Source organism: Elephas maximus, chromosome 8 (genome assembly GCF_024166365.1).
Source record: "Elephas maximus indicus isolate mEleMax1 chromosome 8, mEleMax1 primary haplotype, whole genome shotgun sequence".
NCBI lineage: Eukaryota > Metazoa > Chordata > Mammalia > Proboscidea > Elephantidae > Elephas > Elephas maximus.
The window spans coordinates 8,968,910-8,993,666 of NC_064826.1; the positions used below are offsets into that span (position 1 = coordinate 8,968,910).

The 24,757-nt window shown below is 48.4% G+C and overlaps 1 protein-coding gene across 8 annotated transcripts in view; it reads right to left on the reverse strand.

Moving 5' to 3' along the window:
• The window catches only part of AGK (acylglycerol kinase), a 115,826-nt gene that overhangs the window by 67,465 nt on the left and 23,604 nt on the right, over positions 1–24,757 (reverse strand). For 6 of the 8 annotated variants that reach the window (XM_049894648.1, XM_049894645.1, XM_049894644.1 and 3 more), the window contains exons 4-6: positions 10,414–10,453; positions 7,053–7,132; positions 3,647–3,722 (exon numbers count right to left, since the gene is read on the reverse strand). In XM_049894648.1, coding sequence (XP_049750605.1) covers positions 3,647–3,722; positions 7,053–7,132; positions 10,414–10,453 — 196 coding nt within the window. The other 2 variants (XM_049894650.1, XM_049894651.1) reach the window with 2 other exon arrangements.

Consider the following 24,757-nt stretch of genomic DNA (forward strand, 5'->3'; position numbering starts at 1 on the left):
AACCACAAGTATGATTCAAAGTAGTCAACGCTACCTAAGACTAAGCATTTTTATTGAGGACAGTTCACCTCAGACATGTGCACAGACTTCAATGAGCCATTCAACCACCAATGAGGTGTACACCTCTGAAACCAAATAGGACGTTTTAACGGACACGATTCAACTACCACTAACACAGACAAAGCCCTCCCCAGCTGGCACCGCACTGACCCCGTGGAGCACAGTACAGCTCTGACACACACGGGTCCCTGTTGAGTCGGAATCAACCCCAGCACCGGGACAAGCGGACACTCTAACAGGCAGACTTGGACTTCAGGTGGGCTGTGGCACCTGAGGCCACAAGGCCCTGCACAGCACTGACTCACAGTTCACACGGGGGAGCAGAAGTCCCGACACTGCATTTCAGTTATGATGAATCATCCCACTTTTTACTCTAAAAATGGAACGACTGGCTCTGAGCTTGGCATGAGAATTCCGAAAGCAGCAAAACAAAATAAAAAGTGGCCTAACGGGACACAGGCGCCCTGGTAGCACAGTGTTTAAACACCTGGCTGCTAACTGAAAGGTCAGTGGTTTGAACCCACCAGCCACCCTGTGGGAGAAAGATGTGGCAGTCTGCTTCCATGAAGATTTACAGCCTCGAAAACCCTATGGGGCAGTTCTACTCTGTCCTATAGGGTCGCTATGAGTTGGAATCAACTTGACGGCAACCAGTTTGGAATGAGACACAGGGAAAAAGTCATAAGAGTTCTGGGGAACGCTGGGTCCAACAGGAGGCACCCACTGCGTTGACGGTGGTGTCGCTGCACCACCTGGGCTCCTTAATACGAGGCAAAAGGCTTGCTACATCAGCAACAACAAGCGGTTCCCTGAGAATTCATGACTTTAAGCTGGTCCTCACCCAGGCGATGCTACCTCTCAAATTCACCCTGCCTGGGTAGTCTGAAAAGCCTCAGGCTAATAATCTAATGTAAAGAGCTCCCAGGGCTTCCTTATTTGATACGCTGAGAAATAACAACACTCCTTCTGTGGTATTTCTGCTAAAAATACCTCACCTGAACCTACACATGACAAAACAGCAGATGGAGCCAAACTGAGGGACCTTCTACAAAATCAGTGACCTGCACTCTTCAAAACTGTGGAGGACACGAAAGACAAGGGCTGAGGAACTGTTCTAAAGTTGCTAAAGTAATACGACAAGTAAACGCAACATGGGAGCCTGGAGTGAATCCTCAACTAGAAAAACTATTTCTTCTTTTGTTACAAAGGACATTAGTGAATGACTGACTTAATTTGAAAAATTTCTACAGATTATTAGATAACAGTAGTATATCAATGTTTATTCCCTGATTTTGATAACTGCTCTGTGGTTACGTAAGAGATGTCTACACTTAAGAGTATAGGGACAATATTTCCCTTAAAAAAAAAAAAAAACTTACTCTCCAACAATTCAGGAAAACAATAGGGGTGTGTGGAGGGGGTGGGTGTGTGTGTGTGGGTGTGGGGGGGTGTGGGTGTGTAGGTGTGGGGGGTGTGGGGGGGTGTGTGGATAATAGGGCAAACATGGTAGGAGGTTAATATTTGGGGAATCTAAGTAACGTACATATGGAAATCCTCCAAATTACTCTTTTTGCCTTTTCTGTAAGTTTGATATTATTTCAAAATTAAAGTTAAAAGAAAATAAACCCTGCAGAGCAGCAGTTTCTCTTGAGGTATAAGAAGAAAACATGAAATCAGCAACCCTGGATGGAGACATGTTTTCTACAGCACTACTTTAGCCCTCTCTTATTAGATTAAAACCAGTTGCCCTCAAATTGATTCCAACTCATGGTGACCCAAGTGTCTCAGAGTGGAACAGTGCTCCATAGGGTTTTCAGCGGCTGACTTTTTGGAACTAGATCCCAGGCCTTTCTTCTGAGGCACCTCTGGGTGGACTCAAGCCTCCAACCTTTTGGTTAGCAGCTGAGCACGTTAACCGTTTGAACATTGTTATTTCTATTTCTATTAATTTTTTAATCTCATCCTTTTAAGCTTCTATTTTCTGTGTACTTGTTATAATGCATGTAATATATTAGTACTCATACATAAATTTATAAATACCTTAAATTAGAAAAAAATAATTAAAAAAAATATGTCCCAGGAAATTTGAACATGCACTAGATAGCATTAGGTGATATTATACAGTCACTATTTTTGTTGGGTATGATAAAGATATTGCAGTTATATACAAAAGCATTCTTTTTTTTTTTTTAACATATGCTAAAATATTTGGGGGTAAATGAGAAGATGTCTGTAATTTCTTCCAGCGAGCCCCGCTACCATGAAAGAGGCCTGGTAGAGACACAACCGCCTGCCAGGCACTGAGCTAGGCCATCTCAGAACTGCAGAGGCCGGCAGGAGAGCGGCCCCAACACAGATGGCTGACCACCAGGACCGTGAGCAGAGAAAGAGCTGTTGTTTTAAGTCACTACACTTTGAGGCAGTTTGCCATGTAGTAATGGGTGCCTGGTAGAGAAATACATCTAAGTACACCAATAATTACAATAAATGTTAATGGACTAAATTGTTCAACTAAAAGACATAGATTATTCGGTTGGGTTTTCTTAATATACTGTTTTCATGCCTTTATCAAAGATACATCTAAGATATAAAGATAAAAAAAGAGTAAAAGTGAAGGGATAGAGAAATTATACCAGGTAAGGACTAATCGAAGGAATCTACTATTTAAAAAAAAAAAACCCAATGCTGTCAAGTCGGTTAATACCAGATAAGACAGACTATGGCAAAGAAATGGTATTAGCCCTAACGAGAGTCATTCTATGAAAGGATCAAACCATTAAGAAAATAAAATAATTCTAAACTTGAGTGTACCTAATACCATAGCCTCAAATTATAAAGAGAAAAAAACTGGCAAAACCATGAAGAGAGATAAATCTGCAAGCACAGTAGATTTCTAACACTCTTCTCTCTATAATTTACAGGCAGAGCAAATGAAAAAATCAGTAAAGATATAGGAGATTTGACCCACAAAATTAACCAGCTTGATTTAACAGACATATAGAGAACACAGGGCCCTGGTGGTGCAGTGATTAAGAATCCAGCTTCTAACCAAAAAGTGGGCAGTTTGAATCCACCAGCACTCCTTGGAAACCCTATGGGGCAGCTCTACTCTGTTCCATAGGGTCATTGTGAGTCTGAATCAACTCAAATGGAATGGGTCTGGGTTTGTTTTTTTTTTCCTGGTTATATAGAACACAGTACCTAACAGTTGATACACATTCCTTTAAGGCACACACAAAACATTTACGAAAACAGACTACATGCTAGACCATAAAACAAGTCTCAGTAAATGTTAAATGTTAACACACTGGTACTACAGAGCCCATAACAACTTTCATCTTCCAAGAGATAGTAACTCCACATCCTGTCCCTCAGAGGAAAGGCATCAACTTCTCCATGCCCCCACCTAATCCTGCCCTGAAAACGAAAAGCTGATCATCCATTAACCCGTCGAGGACGCAGCACTGACTTCTTTTTTTGTTGTTGCTGTATTCTTAAGTGACGGGGGCTTCTGCTGAAAGCTCTGCAGGGGGCAGCAGTAGTAAGGATGCTGCCTTAGGTAAACACGCCTTCACGCGCTGCTCACCTTGACGATGGTCACGTCCATGCCAGACAAGTGTAATATTGGGGCAGCATTTTTTTCAAACAGTGTCCTGGCTTTCCTGCAGATAAAAGAAAAAATAAAGATACTTTAACATGAGCTCCTCAAGAGGGAGAAAAAAGCCCAACCATTTTCCCTAGACTGGAATAAAAAATAGACTACTGAACACAGGTTTCCTTTATTTGTTCAAGTATAGGACGTTTAACAATATGCAAATGGTTAATGTGCTCAGCTGCTAACCAAAAGGCTGGAGGCTTGAGTCCACCCAAGGGCGCCTCAGAAGAAAGGCCTGGGGATCTAGTTCCAAAAAATCAGCCACTGAAAACCCTGTGGGTCTCTACTCTGAGACACACTGGGACACCATGTGTTGGAATCAATTCGAGGGCAACTGGTTTCAATCTGACAAGAGAGGGCTCAGGCAGTGCTGCCGAAAACACGCCCCATCCAGGGCTGCTGATTTCACTACTGGACTGACAGGGAGGAAAGGAAGTGGATCAGATCCATATCCAAGACGCAAAGCCCTGGAGAAGTCTGCATCTGCCATCATCAATCACAACACATCTGTAATCCCCCCAAAGTTGGTTTAAAAAACAAGATTTGGACATTCGGGCCTATACTTGAGCCTTTACGTGATGCTATGGGTTCAGAAAATCTCTAAAATGAAAGTGAGGAGTCTTTCTCCTTCTAATGCTCCATATAAAAGATTGAAAAGCAAATGTTACCAGTAAGAAATGCATTATTTATTATATAATTAAAGGTGAGATAGCACCGGGGTGAAGTAACAACTTTACGTACTTAGAACAACTTCCACGTTCACACACACACAAAAAACAATTATTCTTTAATGTATTATTTACTAATGCTAAACACACAGTTATCTTATTTCTTAAAGCTCTCATGTAGTTTTAAACCAGTACTACATAATGAAACAGCTACATGATGAATTATAAATCATGTGTCAGGACGCAGCCAGGATGACAAAAATGGTGCAATTAAAGCGTGAACGCGGTTGCGTCTCCAGAGCCGCTGCCTCAGGGCAGCATGGAGGGGCTCACCTTGTTCGACGGAGGGCGCCTCCAGAAGGCAGGTTTTCCTTTGGTGGCAGAGCTGGCCTTGCCTTTGGATGAAGGTACTGGACTATACTTTTGGGGTCCCCAGGTGGCGCAATCTGTTAAGCACTCCACTATTAGCTGAAAGGTTGGTGGTGCAAACCTACCCAGAGGTACCTTGGAAGATAGGCTTGAAGATCTGCTTCCAAAAGGTTACCGCCTTGAAAGTCCTATGGAGCAGTTCAGCTCTGCACAAACATGGGATCACCATGAGTTGGAATGGACTTGGTGGCAACTGGTGGTACTATTCTTTTTCTCATGATTTATTTTTGCTGTTGCTGAGAACAACATCAGAGCATATGCCTATTCTTCGAGTTGTGCAAGCACTCTTACCCTCCTCTTCCAAACTGTTCCTCCACAGTTAACATAAACTCACTGCCCCCTAAGGTTCCTAGCTAACCTTTCAGGTCGCTCTTGTCAGTTTTATACCATGTAGTTAGATCGCAGAAGAGCACAATGCTCCAGGCAGATATTCTTTACTAAGCTAAATTCGGTTTGGTTTTAAGAAGATTTCAGGAGATTGTTTTGATTTAATGTTTAAATTTAAAGATTATCTCGGGGCAATAGTTTCAGGGGTGGTGTTGCTGCACTTTTCAGCAAGGATCCACTCACTTTTAAAAAGGCAAAGGTACTGGCATGTAAAAATGTAAACTCTTAGAAGGAGGATCTCAAAATGACTATTATAGCTTAAACACACTGTCATTAATTTCTTGATCAGAAACTAGCAAGTTACTGACTGACTAGGCCTCTGAAGGAACAGGACATGGAAAGGTAAGTTACTAACGGAGGCAGAAGGAGAGGCACGGCCCTTCCGGGGGCAGGGAGAACAAAGTGGAAGAAGTTTGGAAGTTAGCCTAGGGGTCGATGATAACGGTATTAGCAGGTGATGTTTCTCTTACCGAGTGATTTTCATGTACTGGAAATAATGCTAAACACGTACAGGCATTAAAAGCACATATCTATATGGTAATTTTATAAGTGCCATTACTGTTCCCATTTTACAGGTGGGTAAACTGAGGGTTTAAGAAGTAACCCCCACTGTATCACAAAAACACCGCACAGACCAGGTTCCTCGAGCTCCAAAGCCCACGTGAGTTCAGCGCCACCTTCCGCCACAGGCCTCCACTGACCACTTGATGATCTTGGTATTCCAGCTGTGCTGGCACCTGTTCACTGGTTGGTGGCGTTTACTATCGGGATTAGAGGAGAGTGATCAACAGGCAGGTGCTGGCGTTTACGGGGAGGAAAGTGGCTGTGACAAAGCTGGCAAATATGACTCACTTAGGCCAGGTAACGGAGCCCATTCAGAAAATCTTTAGGTAAAACCCTTAAACTACTAGATTTAAAAGAAATAAGCATTGTTAAATGGGAACTTGATTTGCTGTGTAAACCTTCACCAAAAACATGGTATTAAAAAAAAGAAGAAAGGCATGACTCGTCATATCTACGAAGGCAGGCTCACTGGTGCCCGCAGTGGCCAGAGGCACACCTGAGCACACAGCCCACCGAGTTCCACCCAGACAGCGTCAACCTTGCCACTTGCAACCTGACGGACTGCTCCTCACACCTTCATCCACACAATCCTCACCCAGCCCTGACCTCTGGGTGGCCAGGCCAGTTTACAGAGGGCCCTGCAACATCAATGGCCAGTGGCTGTTGACTCAGCCAGGAAGGGCAAACACTCTCCTCTGCCTGCTTCAGGTTTCCTCCAAGACCCAGCTCCAGGTCCACTTCTTCCGGAAGAAAACGCTTTTGAGCTCCCAAGCCCACAGTGCTCTTAGCTGTCTCTGAACTACGTACAAGAAACACCGGCTGCTGCTGAGTCGACTCCCACTCACGGCGACCCTGCGTGTGTCAGAGCAGAACTGTGTACCCCAGGGTTTCCAACGGCTGAGTGCCTCTGGGTGGACTTGAACCTCCAGCCTTTCCGTGAGTAGCCAAGCACTGACACCCTACTGAGGTGGTCTATGACGGATGCCACAGCAACAGGGCAGTGGGTCCCACCGGCACTACTTCCAAGCAGATAAGGCTTCTTTGGGTGTGTTAATTCAGAAACGATGTCTAAACCTCAATTAGACAAGTTTATTAAATATCCGTTAGTTTTATAGTTACATCTAAATGTTAACAGTTATTTCTACTTTATAGCCAAATCTTGCTGATAGAAGATACTGAATCTAACTCTTACAGCCCCACACAGTCTCACTACTGTCTCATATTCAGGGTTTGGTTTTTTTTCCCCTGTTAGAAAAACCAAATACATAACAAATCACAGACGGAACTACCCTTTGCAAGCTGCAGGATTGAGAAAGACGGTCGCTTTCTTCACTTGTGCATTAGGCGGAATGAGCTGATTGCCAAACATCTGAAAAGGAAAAAAGAAAAGTTAACTAAAAGTCCTTTGATTCAGTTAGTGATCACACATACTTTTTCATTCCAGAAGAATCTCCTTCCAGAAGATACTGTATCTACTCGAGAAAAAATGTTCTTCTCTGGTCTTGTATTAACCCAGACACCATCCACAGAAGACAGTTTTGCTTTACTAGAGGTAACTTCTCTCTAGGAGATGTTTAGGTTTATTACTGACACAGAGCCAGCAAGGCTAGCCTGTCAGAGGGAAGTTAATTCCTTTGTCTTCCATTTCCAGAGTACGATCTTTTTCTCCTTTCCCTTATTACTATAGTCTATTCGTGAGTTATCTTGGTGTTTACCAGCTAATCTTTACATCTTTATACCCATAAAAGAAAAACCTGACATTCAATTTCCCTCCTCTTCTTTGCAGCCCTATATGGTGACAGGAAAGGACCCTGATGGCTCAGTGGAAAAGCGCTCAATCCTAACCAAAGGGCTGGTGGTTCGAACCTGCCAGTTGCTCCAAGAGACAAAAGCCCTGGTAATCTGCTTCCATAAAGATCACAGCCTACGAAACCCCGCGGGGCAGCTCTACTCTGTCACATGGGGTTGCTATGAGTAGAATCCACTTGACAGCACCCAACAACATGGTAACAGGGAAAGAAATGGAACTCATATTTCCTGAGCACCTAGTGTCTGCCACTTTCACACGTTATTCTGAGTTCTCAGAAACTAAGGCAGTATTAAGTAATCCCACTTTCATAGAAAAGAAAACCAACGTTCAGAAAAATGGTCACTCGCTGTCAAGCAGTGAATAAGTGACAGGCCTGGAACTCACATCTAGCTCCAAACCCAGGTGAGCTGTATGCTCTCGGCTCTACAGAGCAGTCAGGGACCAGGCAGCATGAAGGGCTGGATGTGAGAGCTGAATGGAGCTGCTGCTGCCGCGTCTGCTCTGGAGAAGACGGTCAGCCAGAGTACAAGAGGGAACACCAGAAGAGGAAAACCTGAGGCTTGTGTGGTGGGGCCAAGAAGGCCGCACTCAAGGGTAGGAGGAGTACAAACAAAGACAGGAGAAAAAAGGAACATTACATAAAGATTTTATTAAACAATGCACTCTAAATAGCCCACCTCCCTGACAGTCCACGGGAGGCCCTTCCAGACCCACCTACTTCTTCTTGGAGACCTGGTGGCTTAGTGATTAAGAATTAACTAAGCGGTCAGTAGTTCGAATCCACCAGCTGCTCCTTAGAAACTCTATGGGGAGTTCTACTCTGTTCTCTAGGGTCACTATGAGTTTGAGTTGGAATTCACTTGATGTTAACGGGTTTGCTTTTTTGGTTTCTGGTCTTCTTCTTGGTTAAAAAATATATATACATAATAAAACTTCTTTTTCTGAGTACTTCAGGGAGACAAGTTGTTTCATGGTAAAAGCTTTCTTGTACAATTTTTACTGTTTCTTAGATGTTACCATTTGCTGCCAAATCTGCAAATATTATAATCTGTTCTGTCCATACTATTTCTGGAATGTGGCCAGAGAAGACTCCATTAAGCAGGCTCTCTGGCCTGGCAAATTCAGACCTACAGTTTCAGATTATTCCCGTTTTGGTTTCTCGGCCTCTAGAATTCCGACCTCAGGTTCACAATGGGTTAGGTGCTTGTGTGAAATCACAGTGATCTGAGAAGCTTGTGTGACATGAGGAGTGTAAAAAACCCTATTCTTTCAAGAACGTAGACCATAAAGGGAAGGACACAGAGAGGAAAACTAACTAGAGGTGCTTATAAGGATGAGCCCACTTCTTTAACAGACGGAAGACGCCAGGCGTGTGCAGAGAAGTGGAGACTGAGTGAGAGCAAACAACCAAAGGGACACAGTCCCTGAAAGAGTGTGAGACGGACCCCTGCAAACATGGAAGCATTCGCACTGAAGAGGGAAGGGAGGGCCTGACGGTCACGGGGGTCTGTTGTTAGTTGCGGTCCAGTCGGCTCAGACTCATGGCGACCCCATGTACAACAGAGCAAAACGCTGCCCAGTTCTGCACCATCTTCATGACCATTGGTTTGCTCCAGTCCATTGTTGCGGCCACTGTGTATTTTGAGTGCTTCCCAACCTAGGGGGCTCACCTTCCAGCATTATATCAGACAATACTCTCTTGCGACCCACAGGGGGTCTACTGGCTGATTTTCAGAAATAGATCTCCGGGCCTTACTTCCTAGTCTGTAAGCTCCACTGAAACCTGTCCACCATGGGTGGCCCTGCTGGTATGTGAAATACTGATGGTGTAGCTTTCAGCATCACAGCAACACGCAAGCCACCACAGTAGGACAGACTGACAGATTGTCTACTCTCCCCTGAAGAGAGAAAAACAGGTCTCCAGTGTTTCCGGCCAGCTTGGCACAGGGATCTCCTCAAATTTAAAGTTTATTTGAGTTGATTTCTGAAACAACTTAGAGCTATATGAGATGAAACATTTAAACAAAAAAGCAGCCAATTTTTGAAACAGATTTAGAAGAGCTGGCTCAAAATCCCAAATGAGAGGCATTGATTAATAGCATCTGTTGTCATGGTCATCCACGAACACGTTTCAGAAACCAGCGGGGTTCCCCACCCGCCTCTCCTACTAAACGCATCCTCCATTTGCCGTTTCTGATTTCCACGTCTCCTTTCTGGGATTTCTGACATCCTCAGATTAAACATGTAACAAAAAGGCCGCCCAGGTGTGGAAATTCCTCTGTAGCTATAACGTACCAATGCGGAGGGGAGGGCAGGGCAGGGCCAAAATGGGGTCTTAAACTGGAAAGGATTTTACCAGCAGCCACCGCCAGCACAGTCAGATCCATACAGGGTGTCATGGGCTGGGAGAGCAATGCGCGTGGTGTGCGTCACCTGAGCTGGTGAGGTGGGCTTTAACAATATGAGTCAAGAGCTTTAAGAAAACTGGATTTTTGAGGTAACACCGGTTCTGAATCGATATCCTGGGGATTAGTGGATCAGGGAGGACTCAGGGTTCAGCCCAGTCTTCAAGGAGGACAACACAGACATGAACAAATTCCCAGGGCTCAACCAGTCCAGGGTGTGCTCCTGGGGCTGGTCCACAAGCAAACAGGACTAAGGGAGGGGGCATGAGAACTGTCCCCCACCAGCTGGCTAACTTCTCTGGGCTCCACTCAGTCAGCTCTTGGCCCTATCCGCCGGGAGCCACACAGACAAAAGGCACTGCTCAGTGCCCGGGAGGAGCCTGCATTCTGCAAGAAGGGATGAGGGGTTACTTTTATCACATAAGGTGGCATTACCTGGGCTTCCTGACAGGCTGCCCTCCTGAGCAGGTTATCACTGTCAAATAAACAGAGGAGACCGGCGTTAGTTTTCACAGGAGATTACAATCCAGACAAATACATTTGGTTTTTGGTTTCTTAATACACGCTCCTCTTCTCTATAAAATAAAATACCAAGTGAAAATTTCTTAAAGACCTAAGAACAAATATGGCACACTAGAAAAATACTTTCATGGACTAGAATTCTGGGCTAACTATTCTCATATAGCTGTCGGCAGAATGGAACCCCCCCAAACATGCCCATGCCCCAATCCTCAGAACCTGTGAAGGTTACCTCACATGACAGAGGGGACTCCGCGGGTGTAAGTTTAAGACCCTGAGGTGGGAGATTAGCCTGGGTTATCCACATGGGCCTAATCTCGTCACATGGGTCCTTAAAAGATTAGTCTTTCCCTGCTGTGGTCAGAGGGAGCCAGGACTGCAGAAGCAGGGGTAGCGATACAACAGAGGAGGGGCTGTGGGCCAAGGAACGCGGGGGGCCTCTGGAATCTGGAAAAGCCACTGAAACGGACTGTCCCCTGGAGCCCTCAGAAAGAGCTAGGCCCTCTCAACTCCCTGATTCCAGCCCAATTTGGCCCATTTTAGACCTCTGGCCTCCAGAACTGTATGATAAATCTGTGTTGTTTTAAACCACTAAGTTTGTGAGAGTTTGTTACGGCAACAATAGATAACGAATACACACACCCTGTATTTTTCTCACCCAGTGGAAATTATTCAGGTCATAAGCCGAAAATAAATGTGATGTTTCATTGCTTCTGCTGCTGTTTTATCTAAATCCCTTATTTTTTATATCACAGTCAGGCACACGATTATACCATAAATGAAAATTGTTGGCATGAGGCAAAATTCTGACTTGCACAAATGGAAGTCTCCTGCCCGAATATGTGCATCTTTTATTTAACATAAGGTCTCCAGAATGTGTTTGTGCTCCTTAAGCTGTGAGAGCGCTTTAAACGGCTGCCTGCCTACAGGGCTCCAGACTCTCCTCTGTGTAAGAGGCAACGCTGATCTCGGTGCTGCCATCGCTAGGACGGTAACTTCAAGCTGCTTGACGAGAGTCAAGAAAACCAGTACCGGAAAAGACAGCCAATAGCCAATTCATGGAAACCCTGGTGGTGTAGTGGTTAAGCGCTACGGCTGCTAACCAAAGGGTTGGTAGTTCGAATCCAACAGGCGCTCCTTGGAAACTCTATGGGGCAGTTCTACCCTGTCCTATAGGGTCGCTATGAGTCAGAGTCGACTCGACGGCACTGGGTTTTTACCGAGTTAGCCAATTCATAGGAAAGGATTTAAGGAACGGATTATTTTACTTATTTTCTTTTTAACTTCGCATTTTTATACTAATTCAAATCTAATGTTGATATCTAAGGTTGAACTACCAGGAAGTAAAATAAACCACCTTTTTTCTTCTGCTCTCTGCCACAGTGGCAGTTAAGACTGCTCGGTGACATTCCTCTGTGGGAGGCTGGAGAGCCACCCCACACGTCACGGAGCGGGAAGCTGCAGCAAGAAAACGCCGCCAACCTGAAACTCGGACAATGGAACTCGGACAATGGTCCACCAAAATCACGGTGACACCAGGACGGCAAAGCCCACGCTGACAGACAGCGAAGACAGGACGGCCCTTCAAAGTCCAGCCCCAGGCGGCCTCCACAGCCAAGCTGTTCCCACTGGCTGAGCTGCACCCTTCACCACAGCCCAGGCTTCCCTCTACCCAGGCTCTCCACCCACTCGCTGCCCAGACTCCCCACCCACCGTCAGCCCAGGCTCCCTCCTGTTCAGACTCCCCACCAATATCCATGTTCCGTTCCACTTCCCTCCATCACTCACTCTCAGTGAGTCATTCCAACATCAACAAAACATATTCATACCAAAAATGAGGCAGATTTGGGGTATAAGCCATTAGATGTTTAAGAATAATCAGCATATAAACTCAACCCAAACCCACTGCTGTTGAGTCGATTACAACTCACTGTGACCCTATAGGACAGACCTGGAAAAATTCATACCAAAAATGAGGCAGATTTGGGGTATAAGCCATTAGATGTTTAAGAATAATCAGCATATAAACTCCACCCAAACCCACTGCTGTTGAGTCGATTACAACTCACTGTGACCCTATAGGACAGACCTGGAAAACCTGGTGGCGTAGTGGTTACATGCTACAGCTGCCACCCAAAGAGTCAGCAGTTCGAATCCCCCAGGCACTCCTTAAAAACTCTATGGGGCAGTTCTACTCTGTCCTATAGGGTCGCTATGAGTCAGAATCGACTCAATGGCACTGGGTTTTTTAGGACAGACCTTTTAGTTAGCAGGCGAGCTCTTAACAGCTGCACAACCAGGGCTCCAATTAGCATACAGACAGCCCTTTATAGTTTACTGGGCCCTTCATATTTGGGGCCTTATAGTCACTGAAGAGGTGAAATACCAACTATTTACCCAGTACAGAAAGCCGTGCTCCTTGTAGTCACCTGAGCATTATCCCTGGACCCCAAGCTGAGCAAGCCCCAGCCTACCTGGCTGCCACACTCCCTGGACAAGGCAAGGGTCTCCAGGGCTCTGCGCCTGCTTCCCGTGGCCCATTTCCCTGTGCCTGTGACTGCTCATCCTGTGGTCCTCTACGCCTCTGTGAACACTGCATCCCTCTCACCTCACCCGTTCATGTCCCTGACTGTCCTTCCCAGGGCTCCTCCCAGTAACCAGGTATACCCCCACCACCCCCCCTCCCCCGCCGCCATTAGTGGAGATTGTTACCTCACTCCACTTCCCCAACCTGGTTCCTGGGGGCCTGGCTGAAAAGGGGCCTGCCCCAAGTATGCAGGAATGCAGGGTAGAGCCTTGGACTATTTTTTCCCACATCCTTTTTTGTTGGAAGTAAGATTTGAATGGTTCACTTGCAATTAAATATATCATTCAAGACCTCAGCTCTCTTGAGCTTACTAATACAGCTTGATTTACCGCAGTGCTATTCAAAATCAAAAGATTTTATGATAGTTAATACCCTGAGTTTTCACATGCAAATGGAATGTGCTGACAAAGACTCTGTGGGAAAACCAGGATGTGTACCAATTCAGAAAACCTCATTATCATCATACTGAATTTTTCAATATCAAAAAATGGTATTAACCACCTTGATCCTGCTCTCTGAACCAGGTTGCTTCTAAAAACCAAATATATTATCTAAGAAAAAAAAAGATTTCTCCCATTGAGATTTTCTGATGATCTATGGCAAGCTCTGAAAACCATTTCAAAATAGAAATTCCAAAAATGTTTTCAGTAACGGCAGCATTGATGGAATAAAAGAGAAAACTTAAAATTCATAGAGCAACTGCCATGTGCCAGGCACTACTTAGTCTCTGCAACAACCCTGCCTGGCAGGTACAACTGTCACATTTCACAGGTGAGAAAGGTGAGGCCTAAAGGAGAGGGACCTGCCCAAGGTCACAGGGTTACTAAGCTGTGGGGCTGGAATTCACACCTAGGCCAGCCCAGCCCCAGAGCAAAGTCTGAACGCTCTTCTTACCATCACTGACACCACTGAATATGCGTCTACTCATTGGATGTACACTTTCTAACACATTTTATTAATCGGATCACTTCCTCGTCTCATCTAATACAACTTTCAAAATTTAAACCCACAGCATGACTTTAAAAATGTCAGGTGGCCCAAGGAAAATATGAGCGCCGGACACAGAAAGGGCCACATAAACCAGAGACTACATCAGCCTGAGGCCGGAAGAACTAGATGGTGCCCTGCTACCACCGATGACTGCCCTGACAGGGAATCCCTGATGGAGCAGAAGAACAGTGGGATGCAGGCCTCAAATTCCTGTAAAAAGACCAGGCTTACTGGTCTGACTGAGACTAGAGGGACCCCAGAGATCATGGTGCCCAGACTTGCTGTTATCCCAAGACTGGAACCATTCCCAAAGTCACCTCTTCAGACAGGGATTGGACTGGACCATGGGATAGAAAATGATATTGGTGAAGAGTGAGCTTCTTGGATCAAGTAGACACATGAGACTATGTGGGCAGCTCCTGTCTGGAAGCGAGATGAGAAGGCAGGAGGGGACACAAGCTGGCTGAATGGACACTGGGAATACAGGGTGGAACGGAGAAGTGTGCTGTCACATCAGAGGGAGAGCAGCTAGGAGTACATAGCAAGGTGTGTTTAAGTTTTTATACAAGAGACTGACTTGAATTGTAAACTTTCACTTAAAGCACAATCAAAGAAAAAAGCTCAGGTGGGGAAAAGCTTCCAAAAGCAGTTGGTGAAACGGAGCTCACTCAACACTTGCCAAGTGCCATGTCCAGCACAGTGAAGAGGGTTGTCCTGCCTGGGAAGCATAGGAGGAGGGGCAGAGCAGACCAGCTCTGGGTAAAGTTCCCTGGTAGAGTAAAAGCGTGTTTCTTGACAAGCAGCAGGCCCGGGCCCTGAGCTGGGAGCCTAGGATATACTGGTGAGTAGCCCAGTTGGCCCTAACCTGGACGCTGGCAGCTCAGAGTGGAAGAGAGGCAAGCAGGCAGTCACAATACAATCTGACTCTGACGTGCTTCATAAAAGGCATCTCAAGGGGTACCTAACCCTACAGGGCAGTTCTACTCTGTCCTATAGGGTCGCTATGAGTCAGAATCGACTCGACGGCACACAACAACAACCCTGTCTCGAGGGCACCAGAGAAGGCTTCTGAGAAGACATGACAGGGAAGCTGAAAGTGAAGAAGAGACAGAAAGCAGCAGGCACAGAGGGGAGCAGGATCCAGGCGGAGGCAGGGCAGGTTAAACACCTGCAAGGGGTGTCCTGTCTGCGGAGTGAGACACACCTGGGAACAGGCAGTGGCGAAGGTGGCACACTGTGATGAATGAGCTCACCATCCCTGAATCCTACACTTAAAAATGGTTAAAACGGCAAATTTTACATTACGTGTATTTCACCATAATAAAATTAAAAACAAACAAAAGCCTGCAACCACTAGAAGGTGAAAGATTTCAGAAAAGGAGAGTTGCTCAGCCTGCTGGAGCCAGCATGCTGGCAGGGAGCAGGAGGAGGCAGACGGGAGGAGCCAGGCAAAGGCCAGGTGGCCCAGGCCCGTTAAGCATTTGAGTGTGGAATTACCCTAGGGGCAGTGGGGAGCCACTGAAGGGTGTTAAGAAGAGAACTAAGGCGACCACATTTACATCTTAGAAGGATCCTTCTTGATGTGGTGGGAAGAAGGCGTTGGTCAGAGGTGAGATTGTACACAGGGAGCCCAGCACAGGTCCTCAGGAATGCAGGCTGGTCCTAGGAACACTGCAGAGGGAGGGGAGAGGCAGGCAGGTTCCCTGGACATTTAGGAGGTAAGCTGGAGGGGTGGGTCAGAGATGGCGCCCCATTTCTGCCCTGAGCAATCCGGTGGAGGCAGCACCAGTCAGGCAGGGAACACAGCACGAGGCACGGGGTCAGGAGGAAGAAAGCTGAGCTGATGCTTGGGCCTGTTGGTCTGACACAGCGGTGGCAGATCCAGGAAGAACTGTCCAGGGGCACCTGGAAAGACAGGTCTGGAGTCCCAGGCAATGATCTTGCTAAAGATACAAATGGTAAGAGTAGGGGAACAGCGGAGAACAGGAAAGAGAGCCTGGCGGCTAGGAGGAGCCCTGGTGGCACAGTGGTTAAGAGCTGAGCTGCTAACCAAAAGGTCGACAGCTCAAATACACCAGCCGATCCTTGGAAACCCTATGGGGCGGGGCGGGGGGGGGGGGGAGGAGCAGTTCTCCTCTGTCCTATAGGGTCACTATGAGTCGGAATTAACTCGATGGCAACAGGTTTGTTTTTTTTTGTTTGTTTGGGGGCTGGAGAGCTGACAGAGAACACTAAATGCATCTCAAGTGAGCTACATTAGTCTTGCCCCCAAACCGTGCACACGCACAGGCACGTGCACACACATGCACACCCTGGGTCTGTCAAGCTGATTCCGACTCACAGTGACCCCACGTGTGGCAGAGTAGAACTGTGCTCCAGAGGGTTTTCAGTGGCTGGTTTTTTTGAAGCAGATCACCAGGCCTTTCTTCCGAGGGGCGTCTGGGTAGACTCAAACCTCTAACCTTTCATTTAAGAGCCGAGCAGGTTAACTGTGTCACCCAGGGACTCCTGTAATATAACTACACCCAAAACTCAAACCCACTGCCATCAAGTCAACTCCAACACATAACAATCCTAAAGGACAGAGTGGAACTGCCCCACAGGCTTTCCAAGGCTGTAATCATTACAGGAGCAGATCGCCAGTGCTTTTCTCCTGTGGAGCAACTGGTGGGTTCAAACTGCCGACCTTTTGTTCAGCAGCTGAGCACTTAACCATGGTGCCACCAGGCACAAAACCCTCTAAGAAAGCTAAGTAAGGAGCTCCTCTTGGTAACCCAAGAAGCTACACAACTCTTGCAGTGCGTGATGAACGCTGAGTCGGGTCATCAGACAATTCCAGATTGCAAGTAGGTCAAGAATCTCAACAAGAACCCAAGAGCCTGGTATCAAAAATAAAAGTACTTTATATACATCCCAAGCCCATGTTCTTTCCACTACATCAGGCGGCTCCTGAGAGAACCAGAGTTAAACACAATTTAAAGGAGGTGCTGCAATATTTAGTCATATCTAAAAGGGTCTCTGAAGACCTGCTTGGTACTACAATGATGATACAGGTTCTTTGACAGAAAGAAATTAGAAGTCTCTGGATTAGAAAGTGGAAAAAAAATGTGCTGATGTCACTCCACCCAGGGCTTTAGAGGAAGCTGAGCACGCCGCTACCACAGGTAATGGGGTGCTCTCAATTTATCCTGACCCATAAATGTTTTATTATTACTCTAAGAACGCAAAATAAGATGTCGTTATTCTCAATGACAACTTTACAAGGAGAGAAAAATCACAGTGATCCACTCTATTTCCAAAGAAGCTATTTCCCACCACAATCTGGAGGCAAACTACAGAGCCCTTGCTGGCTCCAGCTTCTCCCTTGGTGCAGGCAAACACGGCGTTTGCTTTACAGAAAAACAGATTTCCAGTCTGGATTTCTAGAACAGCCACTTCCAGAACAATTAATCACCACATTGCCGGGGGTGGTGCCCACTGGCTGCCCCATGGATCAGCGGGATGGAGTGGTAAAGGACGCTAAGATGACAACGACCCTTTGAGACGGAACTGTCTGTGTGCGGGGGAATCGCTCTGCCCAACTACACTTCACGTCCCTGCCTTCCCTGCCCAAAAGGCAAAGGTGCTCAACAGCCTCTGTCCCTCACGCGCCAACAGTGAGCCTCAGCCGAAGAGGATATGTGACCAGGCAAGAGGAAGGCCGCCTGCTGCTGGAGAGAGGAAGCCCGAAGGATCTGTGACCAGGCCAGAGGAAGGCCGCCTGCTGCTGGAGCGAGGAAGCCCGAAGGATATGTGACCAGGCCAGAGGAAGGCCGCCTGCTGCTGGAGAGAGGAAGCCCGAAGGATCTGTGACCAGGCCAGAGGAAGGCCGCCTGCTGCTGGAGAGAGGAAGCCCGAAGGATATGTGACCAGGCCAGAGGAAGGCCGCCTGCTGCTGGAGAGAGGAAGCCCGAAGGATCTGTGACCAGGCCAGAGGAAGGCCACCTGCTGCTGGAGGGAGGAAGCCCGAAGGATATGTGACCAGGCCAGAGGAAGGCCGCCTGCTGCTGCAAAGAGGAAGCCCGAAGGATCTGTGACCAGGCCAGAGGAAGGCCGCCTGCTGCTGCAGAGGAAGCCTGAAGGATCTGTGACCAGGCCAGAGGAAGGCAGCCTGCTGCTGGAGAGGAGGCTTCCTCACTTGGGCCCGCAGAGGTGCTAACAGGTCGCTGACAGGCTAGAAACTCCACAGGAATGGCCAAGATGCTAATGGGTTTTTAAGGGATTTTAGGGCCTTCCCGTCTTATAGAAGAACCAAAAGATGGCATCTCTTTTTATCTCCAAGCCTCCCCATGGTGTGCAGCCTGCTGCAGGGGAAGCTTCTCTCCTGAACTCTCCCCGGCACAGGGAGACAGAGAAGCTCCCTAGTGCCCTAAAAGACAAAGGGCTGGGAAGAAGTCCTACAGACAGCCACAGAGTAGGCGGTGACTCCCTTACTTCCACTGCCCCTCCCGGTGTACCTGAGAGGATGGAGAAAACAAGGAGCCACACGGACATCACTGGCATGAAAACCAAAGCCCCTCGGGGAGGCCAGTGGTCAGCAGAAGTTCACAGTCCACTACCAAAGGTGCAGCCCTTGCACGGCATTGCCTCCACTGGGCAACCTCACTCAGAACTGCTGAGGTCAAAGGGCACCTCTAAAGGAACTTACTTCTTTGGTTGGTGGTATAGTTAGTAAGACAAGGACCAACAGTCTTAATAACAGCATAAAGCAAGCCATGAACATTTTCCCAAGGCTCTATTTGCCAAAACTGAAAGGAGAAAGGGAGGGAGGGAGCCCAGTCCCCAGTTGGCAGGCAGTTCACTCGTCAGTGCTTCAAGCACCTCCTAATTTGAGGAGTTTTCGCCACATGGGTTGCTCCCCTCCAATTCAGGAAGAGAAATTATTTAAAGAAAAATGGCATTCTCTGAAGCGTTCTCTCACACAATTAGCTAACCATTTCTGTCTGTTCTGCAGAACTTTCCGTCAGCCAAGAGAAGTCAAAGTGGAAGACATCTACACCTTCATATCTCACCCTTTGTCCTCTTAGAACAGACTGCTGTATTCTCACCGTCTTATAGCTGCAGAGACCTGACAGCACCCTGGTTAAACATTTCGCTGTGTTAACCAAAAGGCTGGCAGTTCGAATTCACCAGAGGCTCCTAGGAGGCCCTATGGGGCTGTTCTACTCCGTCCTATTGGGTCACTGTGAGTCAGAATCGACTTGACGGCAATGGGTTTGGTTCTCTTTTGGCTTATTAGAGCCTCAGGTTGCCACAAATACCAACATCTGTTCCTACTCCCCCCTCCATGTTCTAATGATTCGGGGAGCTGGAGCTTGGCAGCCCAGTTCTGTGGACACAGGGAAGCAGTGTTCCAGTCCGGTTGGCTTTCTAGGTTTATGCTGAGCTCACCCCGCATTGCCACCAGGTGATGTAACTGCCGTGACAAGGCACCTTGCTCTGAACTTCTACCACCAGCCACTTCCTCAATGCTTTCTACCCCTGCTAAGCCCACTGCTGTCCAGTCCATCCTGACTCACTGTGATCCCGCAGGACAGAGTAGAGCTGCCCCACAGGGCTTCCGAGGCTGTAATCTTTATGGAAGCAGACTGCCACATCTTTCTTCTGTGGAGTGGCTGGTGGGTTCCAATCACCAACCTTCCGTTTGGTAGCGAGGGCTTAGCCATTGCACCACCAGGCCTCCTTGTCTAACCTGCTACTTACCTACCACGCTCGTAGGTATTCTTCTGACATAGTTGTATGGTTCATCCCTTCTTCCCTTGCTGCTACTGTGCCATTCACTGCCACCAACACCCCATTTCAGCAGCATCCCACACCCGATACTCTCCTCCCATGGACCTGCTGGGCGACCAATCGCTGGTTCTTTCTGTCCCATCAGCCACTGTATACGTGCATATGCAACTACAAACAAGGACGTACTGAGTCTCAATGATACACGAGGGACCCGAATTGATTTATCTAAGAAAAAGGAAAAACAGAAAGTAGATATTACCCAGGGATTATGACAGCTATTCAAGAAGAAAGTATAGGAAGAGAAAGCCCCTCCTCCCCCGGCCCACCCCAGTAATGTGTTCTCAAATTCCTACATCTGGATTCCAGCACACGTGACAGAGCTGTACAACTTCGGACCCTACACTCGGAAGGTAGCGGCCGCTGTGTTGTCATGTTTCTGATCCATGAACTATCCGAGTGTCAGCTACCACCTGATGGGTGAGTTCCAGAATCAACTCTGATTATTCTCTCTGCAGTGCTCGGAGCAGCTAAAACCACTGATCTAAATATCCCTAAACATATGTCAAGTCAAAAAATATACATAATTTAAATATATCTCCTGCCCTTCCCTCTTAGCCCCCTAAACGTAGGGGGAAAAGCAAATTAAGTAACAGCGTTTTTTTAAAAAAGAGGAAATCTGTTTTCTAGATACTCTGAAAAGAAAAGGAGTGTAATTAAATTTCACTGCGCTTAAAAAAAAAAAAAGTTTCTCCTCTTCCCCACGAGATCTGGGCTGACGGGCTTGTTATTTAATTGCCCATAAATGTGCTTCTTTAAATAGCCCTGTTAATACGACAAATCCCAGCATTAGCCTGCACAGAGGAAGAGATGAGCCTTGAAACGGCTGGAGAGCACAACCAGCCGCTTGTGTTAAAATTTCAACAAATCTGAGATGAGGAAGAGCCAGGAGGAGGGAAAGCCCTCCCTACAGTCCTGGGCAGGTGGGCTGGCCCCACCCCAGGCCCCCAGGCCACAAATGCAAAGTCAGAGGCCAGTGCTAATGGATGTCAAGCTGAAGCCTCTGCTTTGTAGGAGACCCCAGAGACACTGGACCACAAAGCAGACAGCACTGAGAAACGGAGTCTAGTCAAGCATGTCTCCTGCACCACTTACCCATTGGCTTTAGCATACCCCGTCCCCCAATATCCTGTCAGCGTCTCTAACCCAAAACGTCTAAAACACAAGACAGCTTCCTCCTTCCACCAGCCTCCCAGCCACTTTCCTCGTCTGGACCTAGTCTGAAGCCAAAAAGTGGTTTCTCCTACCTTCCTGTCCTTCATCCAAACACCTAATCAATCACCTAGTGGAAACAACAGCTATCATTTGATGAGCACTAACGCCAAGCCCCCCGGAAACCCTAAGACCTCACCCAGCAGTGGTTCAGGGGTAGAATTCTCGCCCTCCGTGGTCCTGGTTCGTTCGATTCCCAGCCAATGCGCCTCATGTGCAACCACCACCCGTCAGTCAGCAGAGGCTTACACGTTGCCGTGACACTGAGCACGTTCAGCAGAGCCTCCAGACTATAACGGACTAGGAAGGACACTGAGCACGGTTCAGCAGAGCCTCCAGACTGTGACGCACTAGGAAGGACGCTGAGCACGGTTCAGCAGAGCCTCCAGACTGTGACGCACTAGGAAGGATGCTGAGCACGGTTCAGCAGAGCCTCCAGACTGTGACGGACTAGGAAGGACGCTGAGCACGGTTCAGCAGAGCCTCCAGACTGTGACGCACTAGGAAGGACGCTGAGCACGGTTCAGCAGAGCCTCCAGACTGTGACGCACTAGGAAGGATGCTGAGCACGGTTCAGCAGAGCCTCCAGACTGTGATGAACTAGGAAGGATGCTGAGCACGGTTCAGCAGAGCCTCCAGACTGTGACGGACTAGGAAGGATGCTGAGCACGTTCAGCAGAGCCTCCAGACTATAACGGACGAGGAAGGACGCTGAGCACGGTTCGGCAGAGCCTCCAGACTGTGATGAACTAGGAAGGATGCTGAGCACGTTCAGCAGAGCCTCCAGACTGTGACGGACTAGGAAGGATGCTGAGCACGTTCAGCAGAGCCTCCAGACTGTGACGCATTAGGAAGGATGCTGAGCACGTTCAGCAGAGCCTCCAGACTGTGACGGACTAGGAAGGATGCTGAGCACGTTCAGCAGAGCCTCCAGACTGTGACGCATTAGGAAGGATGCTGAGCACGTTCAGCAGAGCCTCCAGACTGTGACGGACGAGGAAGGACGCTGAGCACGGTTCGGCAGAGCCTCCAGACTGTGACGGACTAGGAAGGATGCTGAGCACGTTCAGCAGAGCCTCCAGACTGTGACGGACTAGGAAGGATGCTGAGCACGTTCAGCAGAGCCTCCAGACTGTGATGAACTAGGAAGGATGCTGAGCACGTTCAGCAGAGCCTCCAGACTGTGATGGACTAGGAAGGACGCTGAGCACGTTCAGCAGAGCCTCCAGACTGTGATGAACTAGGAAGGATGCTGAGCACGTTCAGCAGAGCCTCCAGACTATAACGGAAGAGGAAGGATGCTGAGCACGTTCAGCAGAGCCTCCAGACTGTGACGCATTAGGAAGGATGCTGAGCACGTTCAGCAGAGCCTCCAGACTGTGACGGACTAGGAAGGATGCTGAGCACGTTCAGCAGAGCCTCCAGACTGTGACGCATTAGGAAGGATGCTGAGCACGTTCAGCAGAGCCTCCAGACTGTGATGGACTAGGAAGGATGCTGAGCACGGTTCAGCAGAGCCTCCAGACTGTGACGCACTAGGAAGGATGCTGAGCACGGTTCAGCAGAGCCTCCAGACTGTGATGGACTAGGAAGGACGATGAGCACGGTTCAGCAGAGCCTCCAGACTGTGATGAACTAGGAAGGACGCTGAGCACGTTCAGCAGAGCCTCCAGACTGTGATGGACTAGGAAGGACGCTGAGCACGTTCAGCAGAGCCTCCAGACTGTGATGGACTAGGAAGGATGCTGAGCACGTTCAGCAGAGCCTCCAGACTGTGATGGACTAGGAAGGATGCTGAGCACGTTCAGCAGAGCCTCCAGACTGTGACGGACTAGGAAGGATGCTGAGCACGTTCAGCAGAGCCTCCAGACTGTGACGCATTAGGAAGGATGCTGAGCACGTTCAGCAGAGCCTCCAGACTGTGACGGACTAGGAAGGATGCTGAGCACGGTTCAGCAGAGCCTCCAGACTGTGACGGACTAGGAAGGATGCTGAGCACGTTCAGCAGAGCCTCCAGACTGTGACGGACTAGGAAGGATGCTGAGCACGTTCAGCAGAGCCTCCAGACTGTGACGCATTAGGAAGGATGCTGAGCACGTTCAGCAGAGCCTCCAGACTGTGATGGACTAGGAAGGATGCTGAGCACGGTTCAGCAGAGCCTCCAGACTGTGACGCATTAGGAAGGATGCTGAGCACGTTCAGCAGAGCCTCCAGACTGTGATGGACTAGGAAGGATGCTGAGCACGGTTCAGCAGAGCCTCCAGACTGTGATGGACTAGGAAGGACGCTGAGCACGGTTCAGCAGAGCCTCCAGACTGTGATGAACTAGGAAGGATGCTGAGCACGTTCAGCAGAGCCTCCAGACTGTGACGGACGAGGAAGGACGCTGAGCACGTTCAGCAGAGCCTCCAGACTATAACGGACGAGGAAGGACGCTGAGCACGGTTCGGCAGAGCCTCCGGACTATGACAGACTAGGAAGACAGGCCTGGGGATCTACGTGTGAAAAATCAGTCAGTGAAAACCCTGTGAGGCACAGGTCTACTCTGATTCTCATGGGGTCACCTTGAGTTGGGACTGACTCGAGGGCACTGGTACTGGTAACTCTAAGCCAGGCCCACACCAGATGCCGGACACACATCTGCTCATTTAATCCTTACAACCAACCTGCCAAACACACGTTTAATCCCCGTCATGCTGACAAGGTAACTGAAGCTAGGAGGCTGGGTTGGTTAAGTACCTGATGAAGGTCACAGAGCTGGTAAGTAATGAAACCCAAACCAAACACAAGTCTCCTTGCCTGCAGCACCCACTCTGTGTCCTAGACCATCCCAGCTCACAGACACCCACCTACCCTCCACGCCCACGGCCACCACCCTGTTCCGGCAGAGTCGCCCACTCAGCCCTCAGACCCTGCTCCCTCAAATGCACCCTGCGCAGGGGGCTGGTGCTTTCCTGACCACCATTTTGCTCAAGATGCCCCCTCCCCTTAAAAACCTGCCCCCGCCCAGGGCCACCCACTTCCTGGACCCAAAGTTCCCGTGATTTGACCTTTTCCCCCACTCTACTGGAAAAATGCAACTCTCTGGTCAAGTCAAATCCTCCGCCAGCCTCTAAAAACTCACTGCATTTCCACATCCTGCCTCTGCTCAGCCATCACCATCACCACTCACCCTGCAGGCCCAACTCCAGGACGCCGTGTTCCCAGGCTTCCTGACCAGGAGGAGCACCTGAGGTGGTTTTGGGGGGAATGTCTCCTTTGTGCCAGACACTGCTGTGAGCAAATCCACCTGACATGGCACTACTACTCTTTCCAGCTCACCAATAAAGAACTGACACACAGAGAGGGCAAGGAGCGTACCCAGGGTCACACAGCTGCAGGAAAGGTCTCAATTCAAATCCGCAGTCAGGCTCTCGAGCTCCCCCTGGCCATCATGCTCAGTGATGAATGAGTCTACTGACTGAGCAGGCTGACCACACCTGAGTCCAGGAGCCATCTCAGCATCATCTAAGGCAGGACAAGGCCTGGTGTATTGACAAACCAGGCTGGCCACACATGAGTCCACGAGCCATCTCAGCATCACCTAAGGCTGGACAGACACGTGGTGTACTGACAAACCAGGTTGGCCACACCTGAGTCCAT